The sequence below is a fragment of the Melanostigma gelatinosum genome (assembly GCF_949748355.1).
Source record: "Melanostigma gelatinosum genome assembly, chromosome: 23".
In the NCBI taxonomy this organism is placed as follows: Eukaryota; Metazoa; Chordata; class Actinopteri; order Perciformes; family Zoarcidae; genus Melanostigma; species Melanostigma gelatinosum.
In genome coordinates, this window is record NC_136656.1 from 12726873 (window position 1) to 12749031 (window position 22159).

General features: G+C 45.2%; 1 protein-coding gene across 1 annotated transcript in view; it reads right to left on the reverse strand.

Moving 5' to 3' along the window:
* Positions 1-22159, reverse strand: part of nrxn2b (neurexin 2b) — a 569330-nt gene that overhangs the window by 42320 nt on the left and 504851 nt on the right. The window contains exon 17 of the mRNA XM_079295191.1: positions 2791-2962. Within this exon, the coding sequence (XP_079151317.1) occupies positions 2791-2962 (172 nt within the window). The remainder of the gene's footprint in view (positions 1-2790; positions 2963-22159) is intronic.

A 22159-nucleotide genomic window follows, 5' to 3' on the forward strand; every position in this document is an offset into this window, starting at 1 on the left:
CATCTGTGGCCACGCTCGAGGTGCTCAGTGGGACACATGGATGCTGTTATTGAGCCCGTCTGCCATTTTGGGGACGTGGGAGGTGGGCTGGGCCAATAACTGTTGCTGCAGGACACACCGGGGTCACATGACACACTGGATTAGCTGGCTGGGTGCTTCTCTGACACGTTTTGTCTGCTCTCTATCCATCAAATGGGTACATGCACACACGCACACATGCAAGAAAGAAAGAAAAAAACACACCAGTGCACGATGCGTGTACTGTTGCACGTAGAATAAGACACGGACCACACACACACACTCCCTGAGGACTACGAACATCACTTTGTGGGACATCAGGAGACGTGGTGCTTTGCCGTTGAATGTGCCTGACCCGAGACGACGACGTTTGCTGTCAACATCCTGTCTCTCCAAATCATCACCCCGCAATGGCCTTCTGTTCACAGGCCAGCTGCTGGCAAGCCTGGGCCGCACTGCTGTATGCAAGCAAGTCCCAATCCAAGCCCTGATTATTATAGTGTGTGTAAATATAGGTATCAAAAATAGACACAGAAAGAACCTGTCAATGGGAATTCTACAGTTCTTACGTCTACGTGACGATAAATTCCATATCAAATGCACAACTGCGAAGGCATACGAGACTTCCTGATGTGGGTCACAACAGTCCCAACAGGGAGGGACATTTCACAGGAAACTTCACTTCCTTGTTAGAGGAACCAGACAATTTTGGCAACTGCAACACTTTACACATGTCCCATTGAGGTTTTCTTTCATGCCAACTTGTTCTGTTTTCATCTAAATCCGGCTCACACGGACATTTTAGGATTCAGTGTTCCACTGGGACAGCATGGCGATGATATTGCATAATACAAGCATCAAGAAAACTGAGTAGGTCTGAATGTGTCGTGAGTATGAAGTATTTTGTCCCGTTTAGAGAATCTGGGTCACGGGAACTTGATTCAACAAGGGAACTCCCCCTCTTTCTTTCTCCCCTCTACAAAGTATTATCTCTCTATCTCTCTCTCTTTACACACCTCCTGCCTCAACCCCTCACTCTTGCTGACGACTGGAACCTTCAAAGCGTGTGCCGGAGCCTTCAAAGCGGGGCGCCCAAAAATAGTTTGGTGTGTAGAATAGATAAAGTTCATTTATGTGCGCTAGATACACTCAAAGTCCCCCCCCCCCCCCAACACCCCTCTCTCTCCTTCATCCATTTCCTTTTCGCAGTCCCCATAACCTCCTAAAACTTCAGACGGGCTCCAGCCCCCGGCAGACAAGCGCAAAACTCAACAAAAACAACAACAAAGCAACACTCTTCAATTCTTGATCAAGCAGAGGAAAAGGAAAGAAACGTTTGACAAAGACAACAACTGCGGCGCGGAGGGCGGAAGGGAAGAGGAATAAAGGGAATGCAATATAAGCCGTGCATACCGTTTCCTGATGAAACAAAACAGAGACTTGGATGATGACATTCACTTGCCGATGTTAACAGCCGGCTTCGCTGCTGTTTTATGAGCGGTTTGTGCTACTGTAGGGCTCCTCTTCGGAGCGTGTGCCGTTGCGGAAAAAAAGGGCCAGATTTCCATCATAATAAGAAGTGAAGCGAGTGAACTGTCACAGGGCGCTTCCTCTCCTGGCTGTGATGTATGCCCCTCAGTCTGGCCTCGCCACGCCGACGGATTCGCAAGAGAATGCACTTTTCGCAATGCCAAAACAAAGCCTCAAAATACGGGATCACTGCTGTGACAGAGAATGTCACAGTCATTTCCATTGCTCTATATGTCAACTGGGGTAAATATCATGGCCACATTAGCGGCACCCTTCCTGCTGTTTGCAACAATGACGACACATAGATGCTGTTTGTTTCGACAATAGAGCTGGAACGCATCGACTTCAGCAGGAGATTTACCAGTCGGACAGCATCGATGTAGGATTAAATTTTTTTTGCAAATTTATGAATGTACCAGAGCTTCGTGGCTTTGAAAACCCTTACTTTTGTATATAGGTCACTGGATTTCCATGGTAGGCAGCAGAGCCTGGTTTAGCCGGGTGTTTACCGACTGCAAACTCATGACGGGAACACAAAATGTCTTCCTTTGAACAACCATGAACAAAGGGGGAAACACAATGGAGAGAGAAATTAATTGAGAGCTTCTGCGCAACCAAAAATAGCCTCATAATTCAGGCCGTAATAGAATACCATGATTATGGTTAAACAACAAGTGAGGGAATTAGCACACTCCCAGCAGTGACTCATCGGGTGTATGCCCTCGTTTTAAGTCTGCATGCGTAATGATGCTGCGTCTGGAGCCGAGGCATGACTTATCAACGCCTCCGCGTACTTTTCCCAACCTAAGGTGGCCTTTTTACCATATCCTGCCCGAAACCAATGCTCACCAACTGTGCCTCCCGACCTGATATTTGCATTCTGCTGGCCTCGATCCAATGCAGGCTTTCACGGTGCCAGGAGCTACAATGGTAGACTAAGTGCAGAGAGCTGGATGCTCTTCGACAGGAGATTGCTTGCCTCGGGAAGGCTGCTCAAATCTTCCAGCCTTTGAGTTAGAACATAATCACCTAGAATAATGCGGGCATGTTCTAAATATGAATGCCATCATAAATAAACCAGACCAATCGCTTTGAGTGGAACATGGGAAGCTGCCTTAACGAACAATCCTTTTCAGAAGCTTTGTTTCTCTCTCCACTGTGTTACCCCGTTTATCTAACAATTCAATACTGCAAAGGTTCGAATCCAACAGTGATAGCTCCCCGGATTGCCCCTGTTCCTACCTGAGGGGAAACGTTCGATGACCGGCTGGTTGTCCACCTGTAGTGTGGCGTTGCCACCACTCCGCGTGAATCGCACCACGTGGTATTTGCCGTCGCTCACCATCACTGCGCCCTCCTCGATGGTTATGTCGTCCGTTCCCACGTTGAAGATCACGCCGATCTTTCCCCGTTCCTATGGACAGAGGAAGATAGAGAACGTTAGAGAACACCTGCATACAGGAGGAAAAATAAATACAAACACATTTGATTTCCCTTTTAAAATCACCAAAACATTAATTTTCTGGGAAACATATACTTTTTTGAAGTAGGTGTCAACTAACCCATCACAAGTATTTTCTTCAAGCTCATGCTTTCAAATAATAATGCCTTTTTCTCCATAAGCAATTGTTATAAAGATCAACCAACGCCTTCACTGTCAAATGTCCAATACTTTGATTTATGATGAAATACCTGCAAAACTACGAACATTAACCTGAGCTCTACTTTTTGTTTGGTGCTAATTGACAATGCTAACACTTTAAATACATTACACCTGCTAAACATTAGCATGTTGGTCATTGTGAACTGTGCCTTAGCGTGACTGGAGAGTAAAGGCTGATTTATAGTTGTACGTGGGCTCTGGGCTTCGCCGTCGCTGCAATTACTCTGGTAAAACGCTAGTTGGCGGTGTGGTTTCTTTGCCACTGTGAATGTTACCCTGTTCTCAAATAAAAACGGCAATAGAAAGTGTTTTGGTGTTATAAAAAGTTGTTCTACTACACCAAACCTATTTGACACAAGCCTAAAACCACATTTCAGAATATGGAACACTCTTCGTTACTGACTCCTATTTTACATGTTGAACCATCGATACGCAAAGAAACCCCATTCAGAGCTTTGTTCCAGCTGGCATCACGTAAAAAACACTCATTGTGTCTCCTGTGAGTGAAATGCATTCCACTGAACAGAGTGTACAGCGCAATGCAACACATGTACATTACAGTCATTTGCCCTGCAGCAAAAGTCGAAAGATATTTTTCATAGATTCACGAAAAAGGCCCTCGCTGTCGGTAGTCTGACGATGATGTGAGCATCATATCTCACGCACATCAGCCTGGTAGATGTACAGAGTACTTGTTAAGGCACCTTTAGTATTCATCAACCCGCTGACCCCCTCCCCACTCCCATCTATTAGTGTTGACAGCCGCCCACTGCTTCGAGTTCATTATAGTCAACCGCCTACTCTACTCTCATCTCCCGCCATCTCTCTCCTCTCCCTCTGTGGTTCCCCTCCTCAGTCCCAGGGAAAGGTCAAAGTCATTTATGGAGTTACAGTCTACCAGAGAGGCGAGAGAACACAGCTGAGAGAGAGAGGAAACAGACACAGTACACACCTGACAGCACCATTACAGACTAATTCTCGGGTCTGGCAGTGAATCTTCTGTCGCAGTTGTGTTCTGCACTGCTATAAGATCCAGAGCAATAACCCACCTGCAGCCACATACCATTGGCAGGAACACTTCCTGATTGTCACAACAGGTCAAGCTCATTTGCACAAGGGGTCAATTTGTTGGCACACTTCTTCTACCTGCCCACTGCTGTCAGGATCCAGGATCCCTGTCTGACCCGACACCTCCCATGGCCGCACCCTTGATTGTGCACAGCTGAGGACACTCCAGCCGACCACCTCCTGCAGCCTGACACACCAGACTCAGGGCCCACTAATGAGTCTCCTGTCACTACATAAGCTCTGGTCCTGCAGTCTGGGGTTGTCAGGTCGTACCGTCTTTCACCCGCTGAAACCCCGTGGCATCCTCTGCCCTCCTTGTGTTAAACGGACTACACTCGCCGTCACGCTGCCAGCCCTCCGGTGTCGAGCCACCGGCCTCACACCGTCGATCTGCCACTCGGGTGTCGGACCACGGGCTCCACACCTTCACACAGTCTAAATAAAACCTGTTAATATTAACTTCTGTCTCCTGTGGTCTTGCGTTTGGGTCCTACCTGTGAACTCCCGTGACAGACCGTTTACCTACCTGGTATTCCGACCCGTGAGTCGTCCATTTGTTACTCTCTGAAGATCTGAAACTAACGTTGCCTCTCGTTTTTTCGACCTGCCTGCCGTACAGTGTCGAGCCTCGGGTTTTCACCTGTACGAGGAAGCCTTCCAGTTCGTTCCTCGGAGATCAACTGTGTAGTCTTGGCGTTCCTGTGTCGAGCCTCGGGTGTCACACAGACGATCCAGCCTGTCTGCCATCCGCGGACGCGGACCGGCCACTTCCCGGCTAAGATCCGAGCGGAGCACGAGGACGCGCCTCCGTATTGACGTTGACAGTTTTCCTGTCGGCTTCGTCTGCCGCTCAGCAGGATTCGCCACTTTCCGGCTTGGAACCGGCCGGAGGCGTGAAGACGCCTCCTATTGACTTTGTCCATTTCCTGTTTTTTCCCTTGACTGAGAGAAATAAACGAACCTTGGTTTTGAAATAGAACTTTGCGGTCTGAGTCTGCATTTGGGTCCGTGAAACACCCCACATCATAACAACTGCAGCAACACCTTCATTGATCGCATTATCTCATTAGCCATGCGCATTTATTTCGCCACCTTCCGTATGCCGAGGTATTCAGAGGTGAGCGCAGGCTTTGGCTCGCAGCAGTTTTCCATTATTCATGGCCGATTAAGTATTTAAAAAAGGAAAATAAGACGTCCCTATGTTAACAGGACCTAAAATTGCAAGTTAATTGAGTAAATAAGTGCAGAGGTTGTACAGTAAGTTAATGAGCGGTATAATCACAGCCAAATTTATGTGCATCCTAACCACCACTCGGTGCTGAATAAAGTGGTTACCGTATTCAGGCAAGGGCTACAGTATGGCCATGCTCTGATGACAACCTCAATTTGGTTATTAATCGAGCATGCTCAAATGGCAGCGCACGTGTATGTGCCAGTGGGGCTGTGACTAATGCGGTAGAGATCTGCCGAATATAAGACACAGTTGAACGAGGAAAATCAATGTGGAAGCAGGAAACAGACTCTCATACATGAAGTAAGTTAGACCAGGATGCGTTCCTCAGAGTGGAGCTTGATGGACTGCTCAACAGATGATCTCATCCTGCAGAGGGGGTTTGGATGTCTCAAATGGCAAAGTGCTTCCAGCTCCTTGGGCACTTAATCAATTGCTTCATGTTATGGACTGACCGTTGCAGTCCTTGCTCCCGGCTCTTCCCGTGCATTCCGAAATCCAACATTGACCCAAAGACACAAATATGAATACTGTCAGAGAGTGATCAACGAGAGCGCACGTGACTGAAAATGTAATCACCGATACCTTTGAGAGGCCGCAGCAAAGACGAAAAAATGGGAGCGGGCGAGGGGAAATGCTTTTGGATCGAGTGGAAATGCCAGAATCATCTCCATTACCTCCCACACACTAGGAAGCTTGGGATAATCATAACACCTTTGCCTGGAGAATTAATTCAATTTGCCAGAGCAAAGCAGAATGAATATTATGACCGAAGAGCAGAAGGGAGAGTGAATTTGAGTGATATTTACAGAGAGATTAGCATTTGTGTTCCGCAACATTAGGGTTCTTCCCGGTGCTGAGGGAATGTATTGAGCCCATTACGACAGGAAGCCGCTGGGAACCAGTGCTTTTCAAAAAATGATTTTAGTGTAGCGGTAATGACATTTTAATGGCCATTTCCCTTAAGCGAACATATCTCTGGAAACAGAAGGAGAAAAAACCCCTGCTTGAATGACTAGGAGCAGTCAAGCCTGCAACATTGAAATGAAGGGACCGGTAGGTAACCGACAATAAGCCCTGGCTGCTCTTTAAACACCACCGCTTCTAAACTACTGCTTAGTAGCCCGTAATCTGCTTCAGCTGTAGGCTAATGTCAGGAGGAAGAATGTTACGTCTTGGCTCTTTTTTACCCAGAGGTCAGCTCATCTTACTTTTCACTCGGTGGGTCAGTCAGTGGTATAAGTAGGGGGTCCTAGAGGGAAAGTGCTGTGTTTTATGATACGTGATAGGATACTTTTCATCCGATTTAGTTCAATAAAACAATCAAATATCTTCAATGGTAGGGAGTTAGCGGAAAATGCCTAGAGACTGAATGAAAAACTTCATTTTTAGTTTTTTATTGCATCAAGTTTTGTTAAAGCTACTATGAGGAACTTTCATTTTGTGTTGATTTTGTTTGTGAGCACCAGAGTCCCTCTCATTTTACTGCAGCAGTTTGACCATCCCAGTCCCCGTTCTGGTTCTGCCATGCCTCCCTTTCCTCCAGCGGGCCCAGCATGGACTGGGTCCGGGCAGCTTGTTGGTGTGGGCTCCTGTCGGGAACCAGTGGAGCACCGGGGTAAAGCTCTGCTCCTGGCAGGAGGAGGGCTGCTGCCATGCGCGGAGCCAGTAGTAAAGCCAGATCGGGGTCTGTCCGTGGCGAGCCCCACTAAAGTATGAGCTGAAGGAGTTTCCAGTGAAGCTACACGACTTCAATGATTTTGCGCAGAATCAGATCTGGTGGTACCGATGACAAGCATTTACAACAACTATATGGAAATAGCCAATCTTCTCTCTGATGGTCTCCTTTGCTTATGTCGGTCGCATAGAGGTAAACGTATTCCATGAACATCGTTTCATAACTGGTTAAAAGCTCCTCGTGATAACTCCAACAAACCTCTTGAACATTATTATAATTTCTCAAGCACAAACTTGCTGTGCTGGTCAAATATCTTGTTACAACAAAGTTACAATTATTGTTTTCTTTCACAGAGCAGAACCTGCTGATCAGCTTCTCACACAACAGTAAGTTGGCGACAGAGTCAAAAAAAGCTTGTGTAACCCTCTCATTGGTCTCTTCTACCGTTTTTCTCAAAGACAAAGAAAATTGGCTTCGGAATTCTGTGCAGCAGCCTGAGAGAAGGAGCAGCGCCGGAATACGGAGAGCGTTCCGAAATCATTGCGTTGCAAGGTGCGAGAGCGCGTCGAGGTAAGGCGCTGTTTGCCAAATGGGAATGAGACGGCGCCAGAACGTGGCTGCAGAGTTATCAGGCAGCCTCAGAAAGCTCTCGCTGATCGAGCCGAGCAGAAAAGGGAAGAAGGAGCGGCAGAGGAGCAGCAGCGCGGGGCCGTCAGAAACACTGTGAGATAAAAGGACAGAGGGTAACTTGATGATCCTTCGGGGCCTCAAGGTGCTCTGAGATCAAAGCTCCTTTTGAAGATGTCGAGATTTCGTTCGCTCTTCACAGCGCACATTGGTAGACAATTAAGAGGGGGGGGGGGGCAGACAAAGGGAGAATGCGTTTTTGGAGGATTTTTATTCTTGGTTTCATGTCTTTACAGACAGCTCAATCACGATTCTTCTCCAGCACCCCTACAGCTTCACCTCCATACACATCTTCTGCTTGATCTATTTGCATTTCCTCAACGTCTCTCTTCTCTGCGTTTCCCTCTCAGATCTGATACATGAGGCTCCAAACAGGCGGATTAGAGCGCGAGACAACAACAGAGAAACAACCGAGGAGCGGCTGCTGGGTGGACCGGAGGGTGCATTCAGCGGCTCACTGTTGACAGACACAGTTATTTAAATCAGTCAAGGGGTTCGGCATCTTGCTCAGCTCGACGCACCTCGAGAAAACGGTCCAGGAAAACGCGGCTGACCAGTTCGGGGATATGCTGATGCCTGTGATTTGGTTTGACAGATTTCATTTTAATAGCACAGCGTGCGGTGGAAATGCAAACTATTCATCAGCCGCGCTCTCATTTCCACAATAATGATTTATCACAGCCTGTGTCTGCTTGAGCCTAACTTGACGTACCAGTGTAAGTATGGAGATGCAGTATTTATTAGCTTATGAATCAGCCAGTGGAGCGGCATGGACAGAGAACTTACTGATAAATAGGTTTTCAGTGGATGCCCAACGAAAAGCTATCAATCCCCCCCCCCCCTCCCAACTTCTAATTCTTAAATTGATGTGCGATTTGCAGTTACAGATTCATATTGGTGCCAGGCTTCTGCAAGTGAGCCAGATACGCCATCGTACGGTATCTCTGGATCTCCCCTTTCCACGGGTAATTCTGGCTCGATACGGCTAATCAGCTTGTCGACATGTGCGCCCGATGTCTGCGAGAGGAGATCGGCTGTGGCATCTGTTACATGGAGGAGAGTGTGGCGGGGCTAATCTTTCACTCTGAAACTGCAGCATTATGTAAGAAGCAATAGGCGGTTGCATAACACGCAGGCTCCTCACTGGCTGAACCACCCCATAGTCCGCTCACCCCACGCCTTCAGAGTGTGTGTGACACAAAGTGGAAAAACACTGAAAGTCATTTTGGATCAGGAATACTGTTAGTTATCTAGAGCTGAGCTTTGGTGTCGTCAACCATGGGCTCTCACACACACACACACACACACACACACACACACACACACACACACACACACACACACACACACACACACACACACACACACACACACACACACACACACAGCTGGCAGCGAGCCGAAATACAGCAGAGGGAAGCAGCTATGAATGTTGATGATTACATCAAGTTGATTTCTTCATTTAGCATCACACAGATTTGCTCTCAGAGAATCCACTGAGTAAAGTGATTTATTGACAATAATGCTTAAACCTGCATTAACTTGGGGTTCCTGAAGTTCCTGAAGGGTTCCTGAATGTTGTGACAGCAAGAAGCTGTCACAACATTAGGTTTTTATCACCTTAGGGTGATGGGAAAAAAAAAAAAACAGCTGCCTTTTCTCCCATCTAGCAGAGAAGGAGCAACATTAGCATGTTGGCGTTGTGTTCTTGGTCCCTCGACAAGTTAAATCCAATAGTTCACACTAGTTTTCTACTTTGGTGCTTTGGTGCTGACCAGGTAGCATACGAACGGTTTAATACGAATACGTGTATTGTTACACCCCCAGAAACAAACAATAACCGTAGCTGTGGCGTCATAATGAGGTGATTTGGAGGCGATTCTAATTTTGTAATGAAACTTAAGTACTTAGCTAACGCACGATACATCACACATTTTTAACCCAAACCACAATCTCAGTCATATTTGCCTAAACCTAAAAAAGTTGCTTTAGAAAACGCACTATGCATGTACCGGTAGGCTACTGTGTACAAACATGAGACAAGATGGGTACCTAGATAACAGTAATAGTTTGGATGAACATTGTCTGTGGGTTCATCAGTACAATCAACATCTTTCACATTAAATATAGTCATTAGCTCCATGTTCATATAAACATATTAAGCAGTGACCTATATGTTAGATCGGAGCAGTATCAAAAACTGTGAAGGCATCAAGCGCCAGTATTAAACTCCCATCAACCATTAAGTGTTGCCAGTCTGCTGCTCACTGCCTTATTGCAGAAGAAATGAACAAAATAGAGAGTTGATATTAAGGGAATATGCTCAGCAGTAAAATACAATCATCACTCACATCTCTGACTCTCCTCCTCTCAAGAGATGTGTTGAGACATATTAAATCTATCAAGACGCACGAGTGAAACCTGAACATTTCAAAGAGCAAATGTGTTTCGTGTGAAAGGCCTCTTCAAGTCACTAACCACATATGGATGGAGGAGAGAAGAGGAATTGCAGCATAAACAAAGCATGAATGTATGAATGTCGGAGAAATGAAGATACAACGATACTGTGAAAGAAATAGAAGCAAGAAGACCAGCGAAGTTTCACATCCACATCGTTTTATCCTTTTCGGCTCATATCTTCAATTCAATTATGCTTTTGCTTTTAACAGTTCCACATAATCATTCATCAATTTACGAAAAAATAAGATTTGCTACAATCCTAATTTTACTGAATACCTTTCTAAGGACAGAATGGAAGAATTACTGATGACTGAATGACATTTTGTCAGCGTATCAAGTGTCATAATACAGTTGAGTCTAGCCAGTTCTAGACCACTGATTTGCTGCCAACAACTCCTTTTTCTTTCCTCAGTAGATACTAATAAAGTCAAGCCGTGTTCTCGATTTAGTCTGTGCTGCCCATTAGAACAATTAAGGCTTCAAAATCAATGTTTGACTTTCTTCTGCAGGGAAGAGCTTCCGCCTCACCTCCACATGTCCTCCATTATTATTGCGCTCACTCTCTGCTTTTGCTTTTTCTCTATTTTCTCCATTTTCTAATCTGTCTGCCCTCATCAGCAGCTCTTTCACTCCCCAGAGGTTCATTACTGTGCTGACTGGAGTTGCTAACATGGGTTTTCGGTAGAATCCAATTGATCCACACGCTCAGTGCTCTGAGAGAAAGAGTTCTGTGAAATGAGATTGAGGAGTCCTTGACTGTAATCTGTCTTTTGTTTGGTGGCTTTGTACAACAATAATCCTTCCTGACATTGGATGGGTTAATACTGTGCCATTGTTTTATTTTGTTGTCTTATTTGATGCTGGAATTACCCCCTCTATAAAAAAACCCTGCATGAATGCATGAATACATTTTAAATTAAATCTTCAGCGTGCCGTTTATCCTTATTAAGACCTTGATAAATATCAAGGTCTTAATAAATTACATTTTTAAAGATGTTCTTCAAGTACTTTTTAGATCTGTAGATGCCTTCATGACTGAAAAATGACATTGTATTGAAACGTTCTATATCACATGTGAACGTTACTGGATCTGTGTCCAAAACAAAGGGCTGTGTTTCGGTTCGGAAGTGCAACATGTTCATTTGTCAAATTATTCCCAAATTTAGAGTCTTTGGGTCGAAGATTTCTGACCTGAAACAGAGCCATTGAAATCAATGTGCAAGCAAAAAACAAAACAAGTCATTTTCTCCAAAACGACCAAGAACGGTCAGACCCAGTCCCAAATAGACCCGGGGATCATTAGGACTGATCCAAAAGGACCTCACCAAAGCAGATAAAGAACACTCATATACTGGCAGCCATGTTGAAAAAAACGAATGCAATTCATGTCCCTATAAGTGTCCCGAAAAACATATTTTTCTTCCGTGATAATTGTGATGCACCGCCTAATCAGGGCTGAATCCACTTGGATGAACTCGGATGTTAAACATATTACCACACAGACCCGAGAACCGTAGCAATAAAGAGCGAGTCTACCCAACCTGATAAGACTGCATTTCATTTGCACCCGGCCCGCCTTTGGTCTCAGATCGAGTCTCAGTCACAACGAAACCGAGTGGACCGGTTCTACCAGCAGACATTATGTTTCTGTCTTCAGGCAGACAGCAGGAGAGGAGACTCCGCTTTTCATTTTCAGCCTGCACATACAATTTGTCACGTCCGAGTTGACACTGCAAGATAAGCAGACATGGGAGATGTTTTTTTTTTGAGGCTTTCACAAATCTGTGACTTTGTGTGTGGCTACTAGCGAGACGAGTGTGTTACTGTCTGTTGTGGTGTGTGAGCGCGTTCTGGAGCTGCCTGTTCCTCTCTGTCGGGGAGCGAGCGAGGCAGGCGGCTGGCCCGAAATTGGAAGGAATGACTGTGACCTTCGGACAAAATCAAGAACAAAATGTTTTCTGTCTCCATTGTTTTCTCTTGTCTTCTCCACTTTCTGTATTCCGAGCCTGTGTTTTGCCTTCCTCTTGCTCTCTCTCTCTCTCTCTTTCCTCAGAACAGAGAAACCACGGAGAGAGAAAAACACAGAGCATGAAGCTGTTTTGCTTTTTATTCCTTTACCTTTCCTCCTCCGCGGTTTCAAACCTCCTTCCATCGAAAATAGCAACGACGCTTTGGACAGACCTAACCAGTGCATTTTTGCTGGCATGATAAAGAAAAGTTATGTGGAAATGAGTGCCAGGCTCTGCTTATGAAGACATGTACCATATAATTCAGCTGTATGAAACACTATACATCCACACAGGCTGATATCTCCTACTTTGTCTTTGTCTCTTTTTATTCGCTGCCATCATTTGTTCTCTGTTCCTTCTCTCCATCTGTTACCCTGAGAACCGTTTCTCCCCCTCTCAGTCTCTGCGGGCAGGGTGTGGGGTTGGAGCCCGGTAGAGAAGAACGGCTGCAGAGCTCACTGGCTAATATTTGCCCTGAGCTGAACTGAGCAAACATGGATAAAGCGAACACAATCCCTTCCCCTGTCCCTGGCTGTCTGCCTTGTTGTCCTTTCTTTCCCTCCCCGTCTGTCCTGCGCCGCCGTCGAGCTGACCGCCGGTTAACCACCGCGCACATGTTGTTGTCACGCAAACTGCTGTGTGAGGGATAAATGTGATAGCATAATCCGTGTCTGGTGTGTGTCTTTCTAAACCAGTGTGTGCAGTTTATTACTAACACCTGTGCAATCCAATCAAACAGGCCTGCAGTAAACCACACCTTTGGTGAAGTTTCAAATGTTCACTTCTTGGTGACATTAGGTACGTTTCGGGCAGTATTCTAGGGATTATGTCGATATTGGACAATTACGAACTTCAATTCATTTAATGACGCCAAATTTGTGTCCCGTGTGAAACCAAAAGTCAACCGTTGACTTCTTAACGTATGTAACTTAATTTACGTAACAAACGTCCTTTTTTTTAACCAAAGTCATGAACTTTTCCTAAACCTAACAAAGGGATTTTGCTGCCGAGACATAACCAAGTAGCTTTGTTTGAATAAACGTGTTTGAAACTGCGACGTGCTTCTAATTGTGACGTGCATTAAGTTACTTTAGTCAACGTAAATGGTCAACAAAGTCCTTATATATATATAAATATATAAATAAGGACAACAAACCATGGTGGTTTTATTGCTTTAACTTAACTCAGATGTTTTGTTTGAATTCCCAGCCTTTACGAGAAGAAAGCAATATTACTGGTCTCCAGTGGGTTCTAGTCAGGAGTACGAGTCCAGGGCTCTGATTCGCCTTCCCTCGGGATGATGTACTTTCGTCATACCATTGTTGATTGTAAAAAGCTTGAAACGCTTGGATTGGATGTTAGAAAGAACATTGTCTTTGAAGTTTGCAGAATTGTCCAATAACTCTCTTTAGCTCACATGTGACAAGTGGTGCTGAAGAGCTTGTTCCGTTCATGGCTGCTAAGTGGCAACAGTTGGAGCACTCCAGGGCTCAAACTAATCTGTCCACTTCTCCCATCGACCTTTCCATGAGTCTGTTATTTGGGTTGAGAACTGAATCGTCAGAATGAGCTGAGAAGTAGTTATTTTATAAGGTGATGGGGCGAGTTAGGAAGTATTGCCAGAGTAGGGTTAGGAAAGTACAATATATCTGACTAGAATCGTGTTTCTTCCATATCTATGTATAGGTATACATGATCTATGGGCAAGATGTGTGTGCTCAGCATGTGAAGTACAGAAAACAGAAAATAACAACTTATTCAGACTTTTCTCACAGAAGTCCAGACACCGAGATTGTTTGTTTGTGTTCTTTCATACTAGATGAAAATAAAATCAAAACAACAAATCCACTTGGCTTAAGTTACTTGAGCAATACTCAAGCAAGGTAAGCACACACACACACACACAGAACGTATATGCTTGAGCACAGAAACAGAAACAGGCTACAGCAGCAGCAGCAGCTTCAACCTTGTTCAACCCAATAAGCGGCAGATACACCGAACCTTTCATTGCTGCATCATCGTATTCGAGACATTGATTTGCTGGAAAATAACATTCTGCACACAAACATGCATTTTCTTCCTCTCTTGGAATAAATTCCTTGGAGGTTTTTTGACAACAAAAAAAACAAAAACAAAAAAACAGTTTACCAGTTTGGTTGTGATCGATTTTGCAATGTTTGACAAAGTCTCAACTCTAATTAGCTTAATGACACACCGAAGGCAACGTCCATGTGAAAATAATGAATAAAGATGAAAAAAGGAAATAAAGATGATCAAATTAAATTTAAAATTTCCTTATGGGGTTCTCGCCATACGATTGCTAGACACTTATAATAACAATCTGAACCCGTCAGTGGCAAAAAAAGCACTTTTAGTGGACATTGATGTACATTGCATAGGAATTGCATAGAGCGATTACATTGCAGCCTGTTTAGCTGCTCCCGTCTGCAGCGTTCTCCAACAATACTCGACCAATTACAGAAATTGCAGCCTCTTTCAGCCTCTTTCAGCATCTTTCAGCCTCTTTCAGCATCTTTCAGTCTCTTTCAGTCTTTTTCAGTCTCTTTCAGCCTTTCAGCCTCTTTCAGTCTCTTTCAGCCTCTTTCAGCATCTTTCAGCATCTTTCAGTCTCTTTCAGTCTTTTTCAGTCTCTTTCAGCCTTTCAGCCTCTTTCAGTCTCTTTCAGCCTCTTTCAGTCTCTTTCAGCATCTTTCAGCATCTTTCAGTCTCTTTCAGTCTCTTTCAGCATATTTCAGCCTCTTTCAGTCTCTTTCAGCCTTTCAGCCTCTTTCAGTCTCTTTCAGCCTCTTTCAGTCTCTTTCAGTCTCTTTCAGCCTCTTTCAGTCTCTTTCAGCATCTTTCAGCCTCTTTCAGTCTCTTTCAGCCTCTTTCAGCCTCTTTCAGTCACTCAGACACTGAAACACGGGGAGATAGGGTTGAAGTGTTCCAAAGTCTCCCTTTAAGTAGTTTCCTGCACGGCATTTACAACAGCACTTAAAAAAGTGGAATTCCTTCACTTTACACAACTCACTACAATCATGAATGAGTTGCTAGGATGAACAATTTATGCAATGTTAATGATGGTTGGTGAATATTTTGTGGGTGTTTTTGTGTGTGTGTGTGTGTTGGGGTCTGACCATATGGCTTAAACATGTGCTGTGGACAAAGAGAATCAGGCCTTCCCTTTTTCAAGCAAAGGTTTCATCCTGATTTGTAGTTTGATGAGAGCAAACCTCCTCTGAAGGAATTTCACACTAGGGTGTGAATTTCCCCCCCCCAAAAAACTATGGTTCCTGAAGTCACCTGAATGCACCGCTGCAATCTCATTGGCCGAGGGCCAAGAGACCCCAGGACCCCTGTGGTTCAACCACTGTTCTACAAAACTGTCTGCAACCCACACCTCATTGCTTTTTCCACCAATCCCTCCGGGGTAGCAGGAGGCACGCAACGCTCTCTTCGCCCTGGGACCCGTCCTTGGACATAAGAAGATCCCGCTTTCCCCGCCAACGCGACGCTGGCCACGCAGGCCACTAGGAAGCAACGGCCTTCTCCCCTCCTCAAACCCTGACAGGTCACGAGCCATTTGGCTGGACGAAACAGACAGTGCTCTACTTTGAGTAAGGCTCCCTTACCCCGCTGAGACGGATCCCTCCAACGAGACCCGTCTCCGCTCCTTTTTGTGCACACATACCGGCAGGAGGAAAGACGACTAAGCCTCAATCCTTCACCGATGATTCCCGGTAAGATGCGCATAAGATGCGGTGCATTCAGGTGACACGCCGTCTCATCCGAAGTTAACTGTCCTCCCTGCAGCGAGTACAGATCGGACCTGCGTTTGCTCCAGAGCCACGCCAACGGACCGAAGCCGCACCAGCAAAAGCCGTGCGAGACACAGCGCCCGCTGCAAGGCCGCGCTGCAAGCTCCCCCTGCCCCCCTTCCTGACGAGGAAGAAGGACAACTTCCCCACGAACACTTTTCCGTTGCAACGAAGCATCGACAAGTAAGGTTCATGGTATCTGGGCATAGCTTAGCTTAAATTAACGTAAGTTTAATTCAGGTCATTCATTTATATGTTGATATTCCCGTGTTTTGTGTGTTTAAGTAACTGTCGCATGATATCGAGGTATTGCGCAACTCCTTACGGACCAGAGAAGCTCCGCTGTATTTGTGTATTAACTGCTATGACTGTTTATTTGGGGATTATTTTCATTCATTGTATTCCACTCCGTGTGGGAGTTCTCTCTTCATTAACTCGACTCTGTGAGTGAGCTGAGGTTCGTGGCTTATCACGGCATAAGTTACCGGCAGTTCAAAGACGACAGCGGTATACTTATGCGTGACAGAACCAGCAAACTCAGGCTCCCTACAACATCGCACGCCGACGTGTGATTCACGTCGAGTTCTCGCTCCTTTTTCTCTTTCCTCCTCTCACGTAACACGTACACACACAGCTCCTATCTCTGCCCCTGAGGGAAACCCCGTTCAAACGATCGCCTCACAACACATGTGTGCATCGGCACACGTGATTACATACAGCAGTCTCACCGCCATTTTGTCCGAGTCACTCGACTCCGCCATCTGGTGGTAGTTTAGCTGTAGTATCTTAAGGCCCCTCCCCTTTTGGCCCGCGTCACTCGACGCCGCCATCTTTGTAGTCTTTAGCTGTAGCTTAAAGACTCTCCTTTACACACACACACACACATACACACACCCTCATCCATTTGATTCATTCTTTAGTTTAGGCATATAAAATTGTATGATAACGTTTGTTGATTTGATCATTTATTATTTTGATTTAATAAATCTGTTATACTTTAAGGAGCAGTCGTCTGTGATTACTTGTGCATATGTATTTGATAAGACTGTATGTAGTAGCCTGTGCTCGAACTTAAAACCTTCACTGTCACTGAATGTATAGTCATACGCAGACTATTGACATTATGAGTGACTACTAATTATGAGACTTAGTTTTATCGTTTGGTTATTGGTCCCTGTTCGCAGGGTGGTGCCCCGTTGTTATTAATGATCATTAATAATTGTTACATGCATTAATAATTCTATTGATGTCAAGAATTCAGTTTCTTAAATGCTGATAACCCAAACACGCTCCTTTACGTTCCCAACAGTGTGTGTGTGTGTAAATCCTACTGCCTGGGGTTGCTCAGATCAATAAAGACACGAGGTTAAGATGAGAACTGTAAATATTAGGGGAAGTAGATGGTAGATTCCCGGTCAGATTGCTTTGGTCGGTGGAAATAAACTAGGAAACAAGTGAAGTGCTTCATGAAGTCAATTACTCTCATTGCTCAAATACATTCCTCAAAGTGAAAAAGGTCAATGGCATGAAAGAGACACTGTTTTACACAATATTATCATGTATGCAAAACTGAATCAATGGTTATTAATCGCTGCTGCGGATGATTATGAAGCCGTTTAAATTCTAGCTCCTAGATGGAAATAAATTGCCTTTTAAAATCTACAACGAGCTATTAGAACACCAAGAGAGAGATGGGATGCTACGGACAATCATTTACCTGAGTGACAAGAATACAGTCAAGAATTAAGATTTTGTGACTTAAAAAAAACCACCAAAAAAGTTAACCGAACATGCACAATTTTCCAATAATTGTCACGCAGGTTTGCAGTAAACAACAAGTGCTTTTTATATTAATAAGTAGCGTCAAATGATCTCACATAGCTCCAGAGCTGAGAAGTGCACACAACCGCCATAATGGATAATGCAGCAGATGATGAATAATGAAATGTTTGACTCACTTTCTTCTGACCTTTAGTCCGCGTCTCACCGGGGCGAGTGCTTTCATAATCTCACATGATGGAGGATGAAACATGTACGCTGTGTTGTTGCAATCACTCCGGGCAGAAGCACATGCATTAATATTGCACCCTGCAAGGCTCTCATCACATTCCACTTATGCTACTTATGCAGGGATGTGGTGCACTATTGCAACGACTGCCAAATCATTAATGCCCTATTTTAAAGGCAGAGATAAACACAGCAGAGCTCATGTTGTTTGTGACTGCATGTGAGTGCTCAAAAAAAAAAAAAATGCATTTCTTTGCAAGTGACGGTTACAAAGTTACTAATAAAGCATTGAAGCCGTCTCCCGCAGTGACGGCTGTGTTCGTATTTTAGTTTTTTTTGTTTACAAGGTGACATCACAGACTTCAAAGACCTCAGTTTGAACTAAATGAAAAGGGAAAAAAGGCTTTGGGCTCCGTCTCCTCCAGAGACACATCTCTCTAACACGAGATACAAAGAGACGGGGCGAGGCCGGACACACACAAGCTACCACCAACAACCTACTCCTTCCAGGTCATTAACAATTCCTTACACAGCCATAACATCAGAAGTGCCCAGTGAATACCTTGTATGTTTTTAGATGAGTTAAAGCATGGCGGCGTGATTACACACAAAGTCCAGGCAAATTTGAGCCAGCGACACCAATGATGCGAGTACAGTGGCGATGGATTCAGTGAATACAGCTCGGTGTGCGGCTCTGGGTGATGTTATGAACCCAGACAGGACAGCATTTGGTTTGATTTCGGCATATCTGGGACTTCCACAACACGTGCAAAAGAGCAAAAGTTTGGCAATGGTTGCAGAGCGTTGTCTGTATCCATGGAGGTAAGCCCCGCCTCCTCTCGAGTTAAGCAAATGGGGGCCAAAATTCGCTTTGTGTACGGTGTGAAGACACGATTAGAACAGTGGCCGGGGATTCACTCGCTGTTATTTATATCGTCAGCAAATTTCTTGAATTGCTGAGGCTCTAAACGACGTTCGACAGACGCAAATCTTAAAAAACGACTCATCAATAGTTTCATTTCAGTATTTCTGGCAGAAGGACGGTGTGTGTGGGATCGAGTAAGAATAAAGTACAGTGTGTGTGAAGAAACCATGGAGCTCTACGCCAGGCTTTAGATACACACAAACTCAATTTGGATTCGTAGGATTTGTTGACAAACTTGTTGTTACCACTTTTCAAAAATACTTGGACTTTGGATGTTTTGGAGATTCAAACTAGACTGAGATTCTTTCCAGCTCTGACTTGATATCTGTGAAATTGTTTTAAATGCATAAAACTATGCATTCTCATTTTGCTTCTCATTGAACTAAGTTGAAATTTGGAAAAAAACTCACATTCACCACAAAAACCTTCAGTTTGTACGGAGGATGGAGTCCGATATAGAAACAAGAGTTATGCATGTGGCAGCTCCCGGTCCCTGTGCTCATGTACACAATACCGAGGCTCATAAAATGCCCGCGCTGCATTGGCTTTCTGACATATTTAAGATACGATTTATTATAATGTAGTTCTGTCTGTGTGAACACGTGCAGGTAGTCGGCTCGCCAGGTGTGACCCGGCAACCACAGCAGGTGATGAACGCTGCTGGCTTGCTGTCACCACAGCAACCAGACCGTGCCAGATCAGAGAGCCGCCAACACACACACACACACACACACACACACACACACACACACACACACACACACACACACACACACACACACACACACACACACACACACACACACACACACACACACACACACTGTCTGCAGAAGAATCAATGGTCTCACTAAAAAAGGAGAGTAGTAGCATTGTGATTGTGCTGTTAACCAGCAGAAACAATTCTTTACGTCAGTCTTTGGCACGTACACACTTTTAAAATACGACACACTCCATTATAGATAAAAGCATGAACACACACGTGTAGATATATAAACCCTCCATACAAATGCATGCACCACTATCCTCTCTGACTGCTGCATCTACAGTCGCACCTTAACACGGCTACATCTTTTCACTACAAAGTGAAGATTGAAACGTCCTCATACGACAGTTACGAAACTCAGTGTAAAATGTGTGAAATCACTAAAGGGAAAAATAAATTGCATAGCTTTTTGTCTTTCACACAACACATAAAACCCAATAACAGCTCAAATGTCAGCAGCAGAAATGCTAACAGTGGGGAGCAATTTCCAACCTCCCATGACCAAGTGGAGTGTGAATGTTTCTAAGCTCTAACACAGGAAACTCTGCAGAGAACAATTTTCTCTACACGAGACGCCCCGACCGGCAAATATCCTGTGTCAACGAGCTGCTGTGCGCCTGCTAGCGCCCTGCTAGCGCCCTGCTAGCGCCCTGCTAGCGCCCTGCTAGCGCCCTGCTAGCGCCCTGCTAGCGCCCTGCTAGCGCCCTGCTAGCGCCGCCTTCTGATTCGGTGCCAGCGTGCCAGCCCACCTTGGCCAGGTCGCTGGAATGATGCCAGCGTTAACTGTGTACACATATGCCCGCCTGACCCCGCAATGGAACAGATGGTGGTGGGGGGGGGGGGGGGGCAGGAAGGTCAGGCCTCTGGTATCTATTCAGGCCTCGCCATGCTGCGCACACACACACACACACACACACACACACACACACACACAGATGATTTATGAGGCCGTGGTGCTGGCTATTTACAGGTAGTGCTCTGCTCTATTTACTGTCCATAACTGTGGACCGTTGGCCTTGTTTAGCACTGCTGGGACAGAACCACTTACTGTTCTATCAGAGTGTGTGTCATTGGTGTGCGTGTGCGTGTGTGTATGTGCGTTGCTGCCGCCCACCATGCGACGACAAAGCCCACCTCCCCTATAAATCCACGATGATTTAGCACAAGCCTCTATTTACTCTCACTCCATGCATGTGTGTCGCCCACTCCGCCACACAACTCCGAGGCACGCAATGTGCCGGCTCGAAGGCTGAGGGGGGAAAAGAAAAGGAAAAAAATATATATAAATTACACATCAAATATCATTGGCAGGGCATCCCGACGGCTCGCACTTCTCTCATTACTGCTTGGAGGAGCGTGGGAGCGCATACGAGAGCCTCCTCAATTGATGCACAGACGGCACTCGCTCTTTCTCACTCGCCGCCTCGAAAAATCTCTAACCAGACCACTCAGCAGCCAATCAAGCAAGACAGACCTTCCTCAGACTACACATCTCATCACCCCCCAGCGTAAATGTCTTCAGAGAGAGAGAGAGGGAGAGAGAAAAAAACAGGCAAATCAGACAAGGACAACGAAAGTAAAAAGGATTGCTATTTGAAAACTCTAATTCAGTCCACTTATCAGAACAAAGTCCACAAATACGAGCGATTTAAACTCGGACCGACGCCCATGTCTCCATCTACACTAAACGAAAGGGAAGGACATTTTAAAGTGAAGGAAGTACAGTGGCCCTCGAGTCAGAGACAAATGTAAGCTCGCTGAATGCTGAAACACCTGCATGTGAATTCAATTCGGTAAAAGGTTTGTTTGGCTGCTGTGTAAACAGATACAGCGCACTCCAGCGGCCCTTTAACAGTCAGCATCTTTGAATTGAGTTTCTCTCTCAGACTTGATTCTCTTTTATAGACAAACTTGTATTTTGTTGTATATTTTGTCATAAATCCGTGAAGACAAATAGAAAAACCGTTGGCTTGGGTTCATGCTCTGCGCTCGCTCTTCCTCGTGTCGCTGAAATTTTGACTGAGATCATGTGATACACGTGAGCATGCAGGTGGAAAAAATCTTCCCAACGATTTGCATGAGACCTCATGTCCGTGCAGTCTCTCTCTCACACACACACACACACACACACAGTGACAGGCCATAGCCGACTGTGTGTTAATCTGGGCGGTGCCTTCCACAGCGTGGACAACATGCAACCATTACTGCTGTGTGTCGTGCTCAGGCTCAGGTCACAGATGTTGTGCATGCTCTCTGCTGACAGTAACTGAATTAGAGATCCATGAACACCGAATATTGC